This window comes from Gossypium hirsutum, chromosome A01 (assembly GCF_007990345.1).
Source record: "Gossypium hirsutum isolate 1008001.06 chromosome A01, Gossypium_hirsutum_v2.1, whole genome shotgun sequence".
NCBI classification, from domain to species: Eukaryota; Viridiplantae; Streptophyta; class Magnoliopsida; order Malvales; family Malvaceae; genus Gossypium; species Gossypium hirsutum.
This window is the reverse complement of record NC_053424.1, coordinates 5,337,546-5,354,320: the sequence shown is the minus strand read 5'-3', so window position 1 is coordinate 5,354,320 and position 16,775 is coordinate 5,337,546. Positions and strand designations below refer to the sequence as shown.

At 29.5% G+C, this 16,775-nt stretch overlaps 2 protein-coding genes across 2 annotated transcripts; one reads left to right on the top strand and one right to left on the bottom strand.

Moving 5' to 3' along the window:
• Nucleotides 1-6,678: 6,678 nt before the first annotated feature.
• Nucleotides 6,679-7,230, top strand: LOC107934657 (dirigent protein 4). Its single transcript, XM_016867138.2, has one exon. It carries the CDS (start codon nucleotides 6,679-6,681, stop codon nucleotides 7,228-7,230), a length of 552 nt encoding a protein of 183 aa, XP_016722627.1.
• A 2,066-nt stretch (nucleotides 7,231-9,296) lies between these two features.
• LOC107934659 (dirigent protein 15) lies at nucleotides 9,297-9,872 on the bottom strand. Its single transcript, XM_016867139.2, has one exon. It carries the CDS (start codon nucleotides 9,870-9,872, stop codon nucleotides 9,297-9,299), a length of 576 nt encoding a protein of 191 aa, XP_016722628.1.
• Nucleotides 9,873-16,775: the final 6,903 nt, after the last annotated feature.

Here is a 16,775-nt window from a genome sequence, read left to right as displayed (position 1 = left end):
ATCCAAAGATCCAACCAGCATCAAAATCCTGCAAACCTCCTACAGATAAACCAGATACAGGATCCGTAGCCCCATCGGTGTTGATTTTAAGCCGTCCCATTCTCGGAGAAATCCATCGTGGAGAAAAAGCAAACCCAATAGACAACCTTTGTTGCAAACTCTATTGTCCATTCCCTTAGCCCAAGATAAACACGATAGAAGAGCTTCCCTAGCGCTGCTATCCTCATCATTAAAAACAAAACTATTCTGACATTTCCACAACCTCCAGCAAATAATTGTAAAAAGCGCGAATACAAGTTAGTATTTTCAAAAAGATATCCCCCATCGTTGCGCACATTCCATAACACTCACTCATCAATGTGCATATACAAGAAAACCCGACTAAAAGTGACCGGCGTAACAACCCTCCACACATGCTTTGCAAAACTGCAATCTCGCAATGCATGCAAAGAAGTTTCTGCCTCAGCCTCCGCACCTGGGATAACTCTTGTCAATTGCCATATGACGACGTACACGTTCCTCATCTTTCAAGATTCGGCTTTTAACTAAGAGCCAGAGGAAAAACTCTTTGAGGGACTGGACATTTCCAAATCATCTCCCAAGAAGAGTCAATGGGATCCCCAGTAGCACTAATGATAGCTTCATACGTAATAGCAGTTGCAAAAACACCATTCTTGCTCCACTTCCATGCCAGGATACCTCAGCAATGTTTTGCTCCTTGATGGAACTATTGTCTAACATAGGGCTTGACAAAACTAACACAGCCCGTTGGACCTTTGTTTTCCAGGAGGGTGTCAGTTCCATACTCAGAAAAACTAGCTTCGTCAAAGTTTTTCTCCTTGATGAAAGTATTTTTTAACAAGGCAAGATACCTCTTGGAGTAGGCAGCAGTGAGGACTGAGGAATGTTTGGTATTACTTTTGCTGTTGGACTGTTTCTTTTGTTCTTGCCTTGCTTGCAAACTATTTTATATGGGTGATCAAGCACTTAAAATATTGGATAACTAACTAAATATTTTTTATTTTTTATTTTATAATTGAGGATGGGAAATGGGATCGCTTGGGTTGTAACCAAGCTCTTATGCTCTTTCCATCGTAAAATATGGGATTCCCTAGCGCTGCTATACTCTTGCACTTGATTACCTATTATTCTGCATATAAATGTATACAATAAATAAATGTATAACATCTAATTAAGTAAAATTTTCGTATATAAACTTTAAAACATATTTTTGTATATAATATTATTTTTACGGTGGCTGAGCAACTAAGCGATCTGCTTTCTGAAAATTCCAATTTTCAATTGCAATGTTGTTTTTGATTTTCATCTTGATAGGTGACAATACCAAATGGCCCATGTTGGGGGTGTTACTTGCTCGGTCCATGTTTTGTTAGAACAAGAACGAATTTTCTGCTTGGACCGTGTGGGATGTTTAAGTGTAATGATTTAGTTTTCAGTGGTATTGGAAAATATGGTTTCGAGATCTCATTTTCGTAAATTGAGGTCGTAAATAATTTAATTGGGATATTTACAAAGATTATGTAAAGATGAATTAAAATTTGGTTAAATAATTTAGCCATAATTGTGGTTAATTAAGGTCTATGGACTAAATTGTAAAGTCTAATCGCTATAAAATTTTAATTAGTAAATAGCTTGAAGACTTAAATAGCAATTAAAAAAAGGTCCAAAATGATAAATAAATCATTTTCCAATAAAAGATAGAACATTATGATGACACCATCCTCTAAATAGTGATTAATAGTTAATTATACTAACTAATTAATGGTTAATATTAGTATAAAAGGTAAACTTAATGGAAAATTCATCATCTTTCTCACTTCTTCTACCATCCACCATTAATAGAAAACTTAAGAAAAGCTCCAAGTCCCTCATGCAACAGCCTGTTTTTAGTCAAATCGGAACAGTGGTTTTGGAACCACAAATCTGAAGTTAAAATAATTATTTTATTATTATTTAAATATTTACAGCATGATATTGTATTTGTGTGAAAGTTTCATTGAGAAATTTTATCGTTTGAATGCTCAATTCGGTAAAAAGGACTAAATCGCGTAAAGTGTAAAACTTGAGTTCTACTAGCTAAAGGTGTCTAATAGCTATAAAACTTTAAATTGGAGGTCCTTATGTGGTAATCATCCCATTTATGAGATAGTGTATGATAGTGTCTTGGTATTTTGTGTAATTTTTAAAGTTTATAAAGGTTATAATAGTAATTTAGTAATTAAATGATAATTAAAATTAGTAAAAACCATTCATCTTCTTCATTTCATCAAACCACCACTGAAAATACATGGTTCTTCTAAGCTAGGGTTCAGCCATCTTCAATCCTTACAATTTGGTATGTATTTTGTCTCGTTTTTAATGATTTCTATGTTTTTGAGATCGTTGCAGCTAGGTCTAGCTAGCCCAGGGACTATTTTGCAAAACTGTTAAAGACTTAGGAAGTTTTCATTGATGAATAAGCATGTGTTTTCATTATTGATGATAGATTATGAATGTTTGATTATACAAGTTTTGTTAAGTGATTTTTAGTGAAAATACAAATTAGGGCTTAAATTGTAAAATGTAGAAACTTTGTGGTTAAAATGTGAAATAAATAAAAAATATGGGCTGATATGTGTACTAGGAAAATTCGGCTAGCATGGGTTGGTATCAAATTGCCTTAATTGGTGATTTTGTGAAATAAGAACTAAATTGTAAAACTGTGAAACATTGGGGGAAAATGTGTAAAAGTGTCTTAATGTGAATTTTGGATTAAATTGAACAGAGATATAATTAAATAAGTTAATTTTGATTATATTTAGATCAAGAAAGACGAAATATGGGCTTAGATCGAGGAAAGAACAAGGTTCCGAATTAGTTAACTTATGTCTTCGTTTTTACAATTGAGGTAAGTTCGTATGTAATAAGTTTTGTTATAATTGTATTTTAAATGTTTTGATATTGCATAAACTATGAATACGACATTGCGGATATATTCGACGACGACTCGGTATTGGAAACCCGATTGAACCTTAGGAATAGATTAGGATACAAATGACATGTCATTAGGGATAGTTATCGAGATAGCTTCGACTATGCATCGAGATGGCTTCGACTATGTATATTGGCACTTCGGGTATAAGATTATTGAGATAGCTTTGGCTATATTATTATTGGCACTTATTGTGTGAGATTCCCGGGTATCCGATTTTATTCCAAATGGTTCAATGGGTTTATCGATGATATAAATTGGTGAGAATAAATACGTATCGGTACAGGTATGTACGAAAACTAAATATGTATTGAGCATATGAAATAATTGAGTTCATGGCTAAATAGATAACTGAATATATGTTAACATTATTGTTATACATATTTTGTAGTATGTTATATGCATATTTTGAATGTTAACTTAATGGTGAGTTTTGCTTATTATTTTCATAAGAGCTTACTAAGCTTTATAGGCTACTTTGTTTATTTTTTTATATTTTATAGTGATTTCAAATCTAGCTTGGATTCGGGGATATTCGGAGACTTCATCACACTATCAAGCTATCATTTTGGTACTTTTGAATCTATGTTTTGAATATATGGCATGTATAGGAACTTTAGTCATTCTGGTATATAAGCTGATGATGAATGTAACCATTTGAATTGGCTTGTAAATTTCCTAAGTTTGGTTTTGTATATTGCTATAGGAGTTGGCTTATTTTGGTATGTTTGAAACATGTATATATATGTGTATATGGCTTGTGTGATGTTTGAAATGTTGGATATATAATGCTTGTGAATAATTAGCCTTATAGATATCTAATAGTTAATATTTGAATGATTGATATGCTAGAGAACATAAATCAAATAATACATAGTTGATAATAGACATATTGATGATTTGAGAAAGTGAAGTTTGGTATGAATTTGGATGTTGTATTGTGGTATTTGTGTTTTGTATTGGTTGGAAATGAAATGGTATGGGTTATGCTTGATTGGAGTTGATTTAAATGCTTATATATGCTATGTTTTGGTGCTATTGAGTTTGGTGTAGGTGTGCACAAGTTTGGGTGGCAAATTGGCTTGGTAAATAGCCTATTTTTGTCCACACGGGCAAAGACACGGGCGTGTGTCTCAGCCATGTGTGATACACGATCATGCACACAAGTGTTGAATTTAAAATCAAGTCAGTATGCTCCACACAGCCTCATACACGAGCGTGTGACTTGGCCGTGTGGCATAAGTCAGTATACCCTATAGGTTTAGCACGACCTAGCACACGGCCTGGCATACAAGCGTGTGTGGCCATTTTTAGAGCACAAGGGCTTGTATGTTGGCCGTGTGACCCAAGTCAGAGAGTTACACGGGGTCAGACACGGGCTGGGACACAGCCATATGATTCCATTTTGAATATCCACACGGCCTGTGACATGGGTGTGTGTCTCCTGTTTTTAGAAAAAATTTCTAACTGTTCGAAAAGTTTCTAAAGTTATCGATTTAGTCCTGAACCACCTCGAATGCATGTTTTGGGCCTCGTAGGCTCATATTAGGGACAATATGAATGTTGTTGATTGATGATTACATGAAATTGATAACGTATAAGAAAATGTATGTGTAATTGTATAATATGTTCGGTAATACTCCATAACCCTATTCCGGCGTTGAATATGGGTGAAGGGTGTTACACCTCAAACATTCAGTCATTGATATAGGAATGAATTTTAAGTCCTTCTTTTGTAACTTTTATAGATTTAAAGTCATGAGAGCTTGATTTAGCTAACCCATATACCAATTTGTAAAACTGTTAAAGTTTTAAAAAGTTGTCATTATTGATTTAATCTCCTAATCTAGTTTTGATCATAGGTGGTTTCCATCTAATAAGTGTGGAGTGCTAAGCCTTCTCATTAGTAAACTTGATGTAGGCTTTCATCATTGCCTTCTAATAGGCATAGTTTCCACATAAGGGTGAGTAGTTGAAGATCCTTCCATATCTAGAATTTTGCAACACTAAGAAACACTAATAGTTATGTTAAGCAGATAATTCTGATACTAATTGTTGAATTAAACAGTTACTAATTGTTTAGAAACTAAGTGTTTGAATGGAAATGCTTAGTTGTAGTGGGCAATTTATTTGCTACTACAATGAACAAATTGAAAAATAGAGTAATCAAATGACACAAATTATTGTTTAGATAGTTCGATTTTCCTATATCCGCAGAGTCTAGCTAAGTAAGTAAATTCACTATCTTTAATCCCCTACACAACAAGTTCAATTTCTATCACACCCTTGGTATAGAAATCTCACTTTTGTATCTAAAAACCTAGATCATTCACCTTTAAGTTTTCCCCTGAAGAACTTAGGTAATAAACACAATTTTTTTACTCTCTCAAATGCACTCTCAATATACGTTCATAGATGAACAATTAGGTTCTCTCATTACTCAGTACATAAGTCTATACAAGCCTCTTGAATATATAGAATTTTGAGACTTGCTAACATACTAGAGATCAATTACAATCCAATAGATATAAAATAGCAAGATACAATATACTAATAAAAACCAATGTAAAGTTAATTGTTGGAGATATGTTCTTTAATGTTGTCTTCAATAGTATCCCGATCTAATCTCTACAATCCAAGGAACTTGGTTACTTAATCCGATCCAATCTAATCTTCAAGGTAAGTTGCTTCAAATGGATTGTTCTTCAAATTCAGGCTTGCATACTTCCACAATATTAACATTGTTCAAAGCCAAAAAAAAATTATTTCAAAACTTGCTAACTTCAAATATGACAAATTACAAATGATCACAATGATGATGGAAGTCGCCACTTTCACTTAACACTTAGTCAACCACTTCAAAAACTTGGCAATCTACATCCACCACAAACTCCTCCTTCAAATCTAAAATCAATTCAAACTTTTCTTTATCCTGGAAATTCATGGAAAACTTGACTAACAAGAGAATAACATGCCTAAAGACATGACTAACTTGCATTCTAGAAGGAAAAGAGAGAAAGTAGAGGCAAGACATTAAATTTAGTCAAATTGGTGTTTCTTATAGATAGAAAAATTAATACTTGTTTACAAATTCTATATATAAAATTATTCAACAAAATAAAAGCATTACATTCAATTAATTAAAACTAGCACTCTAGAAAAAAAAAAGATGAGGTAGAGGCAAGACTTTAACTTCAGTCAAATTAATATTTTTCTTATAGATAGAAAAATCAATACTGGATTTACAAATTCTACGTATAAATTTACTCAACAAAATAAAGTATGACATTTAATTAACTACAACTTTCGTGCATATTATTATTTTATTGTTGCTGAGCAACTAAGCCGCCTGCTTTCTATAAATTGTAATTTTAAAATTCAATGTTTTATTTGATTTTGATCCAGACTGGGGCGACTATACTAAATGGCACATACAGCAGTCTTCATACGATTTGTAAAGTTTATAATAAAATTGATATAATTAATTAATATTTAATTATGATCATAAGTTTCCCAAATTTCCTATTTATTTTGGGCGCCAAAGCGTAAAACCAATTATCCTTGGCTCAATCTTATTTCCTCTTAACAGTGACAGAGGACAAATTATTTCATATCTATTTTCCTCAGCGGAGTTTTTGTTGAAAATTTCATCGACAATAAGCCATACAGTTATCAGAGCATAGAGAATGAAAAGATTGACTTGGATTCTAATCCTCCATCTCTTCAGCGTATCAGTGCAGAGCCAATACTACACAGAAAGCTTGCCATATGATCCCGAGGAGGAGAAAGTCACCAATCTCCACTTTTTTTTGCATGAGTTTCTCAGCGGCAGCAACGCTACGGTTGCCATGATAGCTCAGGCTAATATCACAAGCAGCGATAACAATTCATCAGTGCCATTTAGCACCATATTTGCCCTTGATGATATCTTAAAGATTGGTCCTGAGGATAACTCAGAGGTGATCGGAAATGCTCAGGGGCTTGGGATCCTCATAGCCGATACAAATACAACAAACCTGCTCTGGTACTGGGACTTTGGATTTATCACGGGTAAGTTCAACGGCAGCTCTATAAGCATGCTTGCAAGGAATCCGACAACGATAACGGTACGTGAGCTTTCGGTGGTCGGAGGGAGAGGAAAATTTAGGATGGCCAAAGGGTTTGCACAACTTAAGGATTACTCAAGTAATGACACCACTATAATTGCGGAGCTTAATGTAACTGTTATTCATTACTAGAGGTTGTAAATGGGAGGTGGGTGCTCATGAGGTGGAGTAGGGTTGTTTTTGAATTCACATTATTTCTGATTATGTTTGGGTTTAGATTCTTGAAGTGTTTTTTCTACTTGACTTTTCATTAACGTTACTGTTAATATGATAGTCAAGATGTTATCGTTTCAGGTGTGACCTAAGTTTAAGTCACACTAGTCGTGATATTGTTAGGGCTTTACTCCTCCTTATAATTCATCAAAAAAATTAATTTTTATTTCAAATTTAAATATATTATAATCAAACAAATTTAAATGGATCCAAATAAATGTGATGTTTTATATGTAATATTTACAATTATGTAATATATAAATATAGTCTTGAATTAGGCAACAATTCGACAAATTATTTTTACAAGTGTTGACATATCTAAGTTTTTGAAAAAGTTATTTATAGTTAATTTTCATAAAAAAATTAATCAAAACTTTACATTAATTATGTCTATAAAAATCATAACAATATTAATATATCTTTAGTCAAAATTTTCTTAATTAATAAGATCTGAAAATTTTTCTTCACTAAATTTTTATTTAGAATTTTCATTTATTGGGTCTATAATATCAGAAAATTTCTTTGGTTACCATTAATAAAATATTACTAATACATCAAAATTTTCATATAAATATACATTATTTTAAAACTTTTTACTTAAGTTTTCATGTTTCAATTAATTCAACATAATCAAAAAATTAATCTTTTATTTTAAGTAAAAATCATTTTTTAAGTAATATTTGAAAAGTTACCTAATCATCAAGTAAATATTTGAGTGACTATTTTTATAATTTACTCAAAATTATATAGTATAAACAATTAATCAATAATTCTGTCACGCATATTTAATTAAAAGTTGGTAAGTCTTGCACTCAAACTCTATTTTGGCCATCACACTCAAACTCTTTAAATATTTATCACGAGGTCATTATTGAAATCAATTAGACGTTGAAAATTTTGGCTTAGCTATTTTAGAACTTTTCGTATTTTATATATTAATTAAATAATTTTATAAACTTCAAATATTACTTTTAAATATTAAATTAAAATTGCTTTGTTAAAATAAAATATAACGTTTAACTAAATGATATAATTTTTTAACCGATGTTTTGGCGGAGAATTAGAACTAAAAAATTATATTTGATGCAATGTTAGTACATAAATCTCATGCATCATTAATAAATTACAATTTATCATATCAATAATTTGCAAAATAAAAAATGGTGGGAAGACTTTTTCATATATACTAAATAAATTATTTAAACATGATTATAATTAATTATAACTTTCCCTATATAATTTTCTCACCTCCCTTCTTGTGTATCAACATGGAATTGATAAAGTGTCGGGGTTTACTAAAATCTTGAAATTTTTATTGGAATGAATTTAGAGAAATTATTTTACTCACTATCTCCTATTTCAATTTATATGAATGTGTATGACTGAGGTTTAAGATTAAAGTTGAATTGAAGCAAAAGGATGAAATTGGATAATTATACAAATGAGAGGGGTTTTTTCTTCTTCTTTTTTTTTGAAAATTAATACTCCCATCAAATTTAACACTCTCAAACAACAACAATTATCATCGATTGTCTTAATGCTATTATTCATATCGTTTTGCACATTTTTAACAATTGGAGTAACATGAAACCAAAATAAAAGATATTGGAATTGTCTCCTTCCATGGTGAATTAATTACCCCAAGTACTTTAACAAATATTAAAAGGAGTTTAGAACAATTTATAAATTTTCCAAAATCGAAATTATATAAATTGAGTTTAAAATAATGACAAACCTTTAAAATGATTATTTTTACAAAATTCTACTGCACAGAGAATAAGAAAAAGAACTACATTTGTTACATGTAGTTTTCTTTTTAAAGGATTTTCGATAACATCAAAATCACAATTTTCTACGACAATAAGATTGAAAATGAGGTGATGAATTATGATTTATTGATGACTGACAATACATTAAATATAATCTTTAAGAATACATCATTTTATTGATCTTATTCGTTGGATTTCAATATTTTGTAATTGGGTTTAATAATGGTACAAAGTAACATTGAATTCGACATGAGCATCCCCGACCGTGTCGTTTGAAGAAGTGGGTCGCAGGAGGGCAAAGCCTGTGGCCATCCTAAATTTACCTGTCCCTCCCACTATTGCCATTTCACGAATTGTGCCAGGGGCAGGAACAACATCTGTGGGGGGAAATCGTGAGAATAAACTGAAGGAGCTGCCGTTGTACCTGCCAGTGGTAAACGTAAAGTCAGCGTAAAAGACTGCAGAAAACTTGGTAAGGTCTCGACTCAATGCTAAGTAGAGCCCTTGGGCATTTCCGACGAGCGTGGATGTTAGTTCAAACTCTGTAGTTAGAGGATCATCCATTGCAAACAAGGTGCCATATGAGGGCGGGTCCTGGGTGATGTTGAGACTGGCTATCAGGAATGCAGTAGGGTTATTGCCACTGCGAATGTCGTGGTAGTAGAAGTGGAGGTGGGTAATCTTTTCCACCCGAGGACCTGCCTTAACAGTTCTGGAATAGTATTGGCCATACACTGGTGCAATGGCAAGGCAAAATATCATTGCCCATGCAAATATCATCTGTTTTTCCATTTTTCTTCACGATGTTTACCTCAACAATTGTGGGGTTTGACACTTCAAAATAAAGAAAAAGGAAAAACAGATGGTTTTGTGCTTCTTGTTGCACAACTTCGGGCTTTAAATAGAATTTGTGGTGGATTAAAAAAAACAGCTTTTTTTTTTTTAGTAGAACTAGGTGTGAATGCCGGCAATTCTAAATCATAGAATTTTGGAGAAGAGTCTAACTGTAATTTGGAGGACGGAAGGTTTTTTCTTTCTTTTATGAGACTTAGTAGGCGGCACTCAAAGTCTTTAAATATTGCCATTGAGATTATTATTCAAATACATATGGGTGAGTGACTTGTGGAGGGATTTTATTTGTATTAAACTTTTTAAAATTTTAAAAATAAATTTATTTGTTTCAATAAATATATTGAGAATTTAAAATTTTGTTGCTAATTTCGAACATTTTAGTGGCTTCATTTCCTTTTTCGAGTTTCATTTAAAGAGGTGTTTTTTTAAAATTCCTCATAATTTTATTCAATTTATAATTTTATTTCATTAAAATTATGTATAAATTTATCCTCATAATTTTATTTAATTTATAATTTTATTTCATTAAAATTATGTATAAATTTATACAAATATAATGAAATCTTTATTAAATATTTTTATATTATTTATTTTAATATAATTATTATTCATCTATATTTTTTTAATTCATAAAATTTCAATAACATAATTTAGCGGAAGGATTCACTTACAAAGTAGTTTTACACCCTTCTCTAGCCTTTTATACAATTAATATTTTAACAATCTAACCGTCATATTACATACTCTATTCATGTAGATCATACATGTCAAGTTTGACATAAATTAAAAATTTATAACTATTCATTTTATATATATATAAAAACTTTCAATAGTTAAATTTAGAGAGAGAGACGATATTTTAAATCAATATAATAGAGATATCAGATTGATTCAAAAATTTACATATATGACAAATACAAATATTTTAGTAAATCTAATAGTTGGATGGTTAAAATATTAATCGTATCTGACGACACTATGAAGTTAGAGTCTGGGTTGACGATTGCTGGAGGGATATTAAGAGATCGACACAGGGGTTGGATACTTGGTACAACAGGAATTTGAGTCGATGTTCTATATTAAATGAAGAATTATGGAGTATTCTTGTGCTTCGCAATCTGCTATAGTATAAATAGAAAAAAATTATTATTCTATTATTTAATTATTTATTATTATAAATTGACTATTATAAAAATAACAAATTTTTATAACACACATAACAAATACAAATGGGGATGGGAAAAATAAGAACCCCATGGAAATGAAAAAAAAGATATTCAAAAATTCAAAAAAGTAAATATCTTATTTGAATTAAACCAATTCAGATTACTCCAAGTTCATTTGGCGTACAAGAAAAAAATTTAGCTAATGAAAAAGCTTTCAAGGCCACTCAATATACTTTCTTTTTCCAAACATTTTTTCGAATACGCTTTTTTGATGTGGAAGTACGTTTTTTTTTAACTGCCATTCAAAAAAGTTATTCAGTGTTATAGTTGGATATCACAACTCATAAATGGAGGATAATGCGCTTCAATACTCGAACCCACATCCTCCTACATTAACAACAATATCTATACCAATAGAGTTAAAAACTTGACCAAAATTAATTCTATATTTTATGAAACAGTGTCATTCTATATAGGGTAAGTGTATAACCATTCGAACGGATGAAATATTATTATATTCTTTGAACAATACAAGCACAGTTATTATAAATTAGGAAAGGCATTGTCACTAAAATGTCAACACAAAACTTCAATAAAAAGTTATTGACTAAATATTATTATATTATATTAAAATAACAAAAATTCAAACTATGCAATCATATTTATTTACTTCAATTTGGTAAAATTAATGTCGTACACATGGTATAAATTATTTTGATTTTGTTGAAGAGATCTGCATCAACCATCTACTAAGTCAAATTAATCATTTTTTATAGAAAGTCAGATTAAAACTTGATTACCTATTCTACACATTATTTTTAGTGGAGCTGAGCTACTAATTCATCTCCTTTCTGGAAATTCTAATTTTCAATCACGATGTTGTATTGATCGGCGACAATGCCAAATGGCCCATACAGCAGCGTGGATACAATTTCTAAATATTGTGATAAAATTAAAACCATGATATACATCTTAATATATAATAAAGTTGTTAGATGTTATGTGTATTTCATTGGATTGGAGTAGGCTTCATTATTCTCATCTTGCTCACTCATATTTTATTAAACTAAAACCTTGTTTGTGTGCAACACTTTCCTAGGTATAAAACCGCACGTTATCTAGAAACATATCTTGTTCCATAAGTAATTAATCACGATTAGATCAGTATAAGACAAGTGTCAAGGCCTGATGCTAGAGATAAAAAAAGGTTATCGGTTTTCGAATTGATTAAATCATTGGCTTTTGGTTTAACAAGTTCGAATGTTAGTTTAAGAATAATTAAAAATTAATAAAATATTTTAGTTATGCTCCCGTTAGATGAGTGACGGAAAGTTGACGTGATCTTTTCTTATTGACCTTATAACAAATTTAACTCATCAATATTTACACATTTCATCAATTTGGTCTTAAATCTGAAAAATTCAACAAATCTAGCTCTTTATGTTCACAAAATTTGTCATTTTATTTTTAATTTTAAAAATTCAATTAATTAGCCTTCAACATTTACAAAATTTGTCAATTCAGTTTTAATTCTAAATGTTTAAAAAATTTAAAATTCATGTTTGGATAAAAAAGATATAAAAATCTAAAAACTATTAAAAAAACATATGTATTAAAAATACAAAATACAAAAAAAAAGCGAAATATATCAAATAATTTAAAAATAGATTGATGAGTATTAGAGAGATGGCGTTGGACATTCCCATGGGACATGAAATTGACAAAATTATCTCCCTTGATTTAATTTAAATAGCATTTTCTATTTCAAATTTTTTTTTTGGGACTTTATTCGTTCGCCCAACATTCTTGAATCACCCAAATTTAAAAGTTATTAATAGTATGCCTAATTCCACAAAAAATAAGATAAAAAAACAGAACTTGTAATTTTCAAATATTAAAAAGGCGTGGAAATTGGATAAGCCATGTTTGAATTACCTTAAAAAAAACATCGAAGCATTTATCACCTAAAATGCTTTCACTTCTTCAATAATGTATACTCTCTAAACCACATTCATCATTCAGTGGTGAGAAAAGTGCGGGGTTTCGGTTCACTATATTTTTGTAACATATAAATTTTAGAAATTTTGACTTAGCTTGGATGTTAGAAAGGGGTAAACTATTTTTATAATTTTTTTTTTTAAAATCCTAAATTAAAACCCTTTGATGAAGATACCATTTTTTTAAAGGAATGCTTCTCATGCGTTTAGCACTTCCAATCTCATTCCTATTTTCCCAATCTCGTTGACGATTTTAATTATTTTTGAAAATATTATTTTGATTTATTTATATTAGAAAATGGTGCATGGCAAGTGGCACAACCGTTAGGATACACGAAATGTTGTTATATTATTTAACCTATAGATGCATTATAAAATTATGGAACTAAGATTTGAATACTGAATCTTAAAATGTCAAGATACAAAAGAATTTATAAAAGAAAACTTCTATCATTTAATCTTTTAAATTGTTGACCAAATATTATTAAAATACAAAAAGTCGAACTACCCAATCTTTTTTCTATTTTTATTTATATAATTAAATTCGGTAAATTCATTGTCGTAAATCAAGGATAAGAGATTCGCATTTTCCATTCAACTTAATATTTTTCATATACACAGCCTATTTAATTTTTCGGTTTCAAGTCGTTTATTCAAAAATTAGTTCAATCTTTATATCCTAATCAATACATCAAATGGTTTTTAATTTAATTAGTTTAAAGAGTTAGTCTAAATCAGTTAATTTTCAATTGTTGAACGTAAATAAAGTTTTTGTCCAACCATAATAATAATACTAATAACAATAATAAGGGATAAATTCCAAAATTATACATAAATTATGGTTTAATGTGTAATTGTATACATGAACTTTGGTTTTGTGCTATTTTATACATGAAATTTTGATTTTATCCAATTCTTATAAATTATTAACACAATTATTAATATAACATCATTTTATGTTTATATATTGCATACTTAAATAATTATATTTATCCAATATAAAAATAAATTGATGTATTTGTTTCTTTAAATGTGTATGATTAAATCAATATTAAAGTTTCAAGTACACATTTGAACTACAATTAGAGTTTCATGTGTATAAGTGCAACAAGTTAAAGTTTATGTATAGAGTTGCACATTAAATCAAAGTTCATGTATAATTTTGAGATTTATCCCTAATAATAATAGGGTAAACTACATTTGTAGTTACCCAATTATTAGTAATTTCTTTTTTAGTCATCAAACTATGAAAAGTTACAAAATAGTCACTCAAATGTTTATTTTTTTCTTTTTCAATCACCTACCATTGTTTAACAAAAAAAATGATGTCACAACTTTTAAAATTAACATAGTAATAAATTTAGCACTCAATGTTTACATATTATATCGATTGAGTCTTAATTTTTAAAATTATAGCTCTCAACATTATACACATTATGTTAATTTATCCTATTTTTACACGAATATATAAATCAATTCACCCTATTTACATTAGATATAAAAAATGAAAATATTTGTTTATTACTAAACTTGTTGGAGTATTTTAATAAAAAGAACAAAGTTATCCTTTAAACAACATTAAAGAGAGTTTTAGTACATTTATTATTAAAATTATTTTTTTAATATTAATCTAATTATAGGTTCTTATAATATCTGGTCATTTTGCTACAATGTATAATTACTCATAGTCCTTCTCAACTCTTAAATAGGAGGATAATGAGCTTCAACACACTCAAACTCACGTCCTCCTACACTAGTAACAACGTCAATGTCAATCGAACTAAAACTCAATCGAATTATTAAAATTATTTTTAACTTACATTTATTGTGATTATGTGAGTTTAATATTTTAAGTGTATTTATTATTCTAAGTTTAATCACTTACAATCAATTCAACAAAAGTTTATGTAATTGGTTTCTACATGTAAGATCTGATTTCCTTCATATTTTCATGATAAATAGTGATTTCATCCTCACTTCCAAAACAAGTTATCTTTTAAGGTATTCTTAAAAGTTTCTTTTTACCTTTAAAAAGATCTTTTTAGTTTTTCAATGGGTGCTAATTAATTGGGTGAAGAAAGTATTAATTTGGGTGGAGCTTTTACTTTTTAACTCGTGTAGGTTAGTAAGGTGTACAGTGGGTAATTTTGCTGCTTGTATTTTGGAGGACAACGTGCAATAAAATCTTTTTGCACTGATTATTATCATTGAGAAGGCATGGATCGTCTCAGGAGAGTGACATGGCCTACTCCTCAATCTCCGTCACCTTATTTTAATTATCAAAGTTGTGATAGTTTGACTGCAGTAAATTAATCCTACACTCTTGTTTAGAAGAAATATTATGTCACGTTCTTCAACAATTTGAGACGAATTTCTTATAGAGAATGTTGTTGAAAGCTTACTAAAAACTACGCAAACTGGTGAACTGAATCACCTTTTCTGTTGTCATGGTGCAAATTATAAAATATGGAAGCAAAAAACATATTTTTACTTTAATACTTTTGAATGTCTATTACATTCTAGTGGAAAAGAATCCCCAAAAAAAAATTGAATCTTTGATTGAAGAAGAAAAATTTGAGCTTAAAAAGAATGTGAAGAAATGGAAGAAGAATCACGACCACCACAAAAATTATTTACTCAATTTTCTTTCTGACAATTTCTATGATTATTATGATTAAAAGTATGTTTCAGCAAAGAAAATTTAGAAAACATTGCAACAAAAATATGATACTGAAGAAGTTGGATCCAGAAAGAATGTTTGTAGTCGTTATTTCATATTTCCAATGGTGAAAAATAAATATGTGATTGAACAAGCCCACGATCTCAGATACGTGCACATAATGTTCGACGTAAAGTTTAATTGTTAATGAACTATAATGTTCGACGTAAAGGTTAATTGTTAATGAACTAATGGAAGTCTTAGCTATTATTGACAATTGTCTGACTCTTAGAAAAAATTTGGAAATGTCTTATGCCATAACAAAAAAAAAAAAATTCCAATTGAACCTTTGATCATCCATCAGAGAGAAGAAGAAGATCAAGACAATCTATGTGACTTCCATGATAAAGGTAATTCAAAGATAAATCTTGTCTCTTCAAATGGGAACATGCCTAAGATTTTACAATAATACAAAACTAAAATAAATAATAATAAGTCATATAGGAAACAACTCAACGGCTAGCTTCATAAGAGAGAAAAAAATCAATGACTCCCTTCGAGAGAAGCCCCAAATAATAATAAGAGTAAACGATAAAAATAGTCACCCAATTATAACTTTAGTTTTATTTTGGGCATCCAACAATTAAGTTTATCGATTTAATCACTCAACTTTTAAAATCAAATATTTTAGTCACTCTCTCATTCATTGTCATTGATGAGTAATAGAAATATGATGTGGCCTTTTTTTTATTAGCTCAATAACAAATTTAGCCCTCCAATATTTACACATTCTATCAATTTGATCTTAAATCTAAAAAATTTAACAAATTTAGCCCTCAAAATTTATAAAATTTGTCATTTTAGTTCTAATTCTAAAATTAAAAAAAAAAGAAAAATTTTAAAATATTTATTTTTGAATAAAAATTATAATAATAATTTAAAAATCTAAAAAGTATAAATTAATTATAAGTAAAAACCAAAATATATGTATTAAAGAATTAAAAAACAGTAAAAAAATATT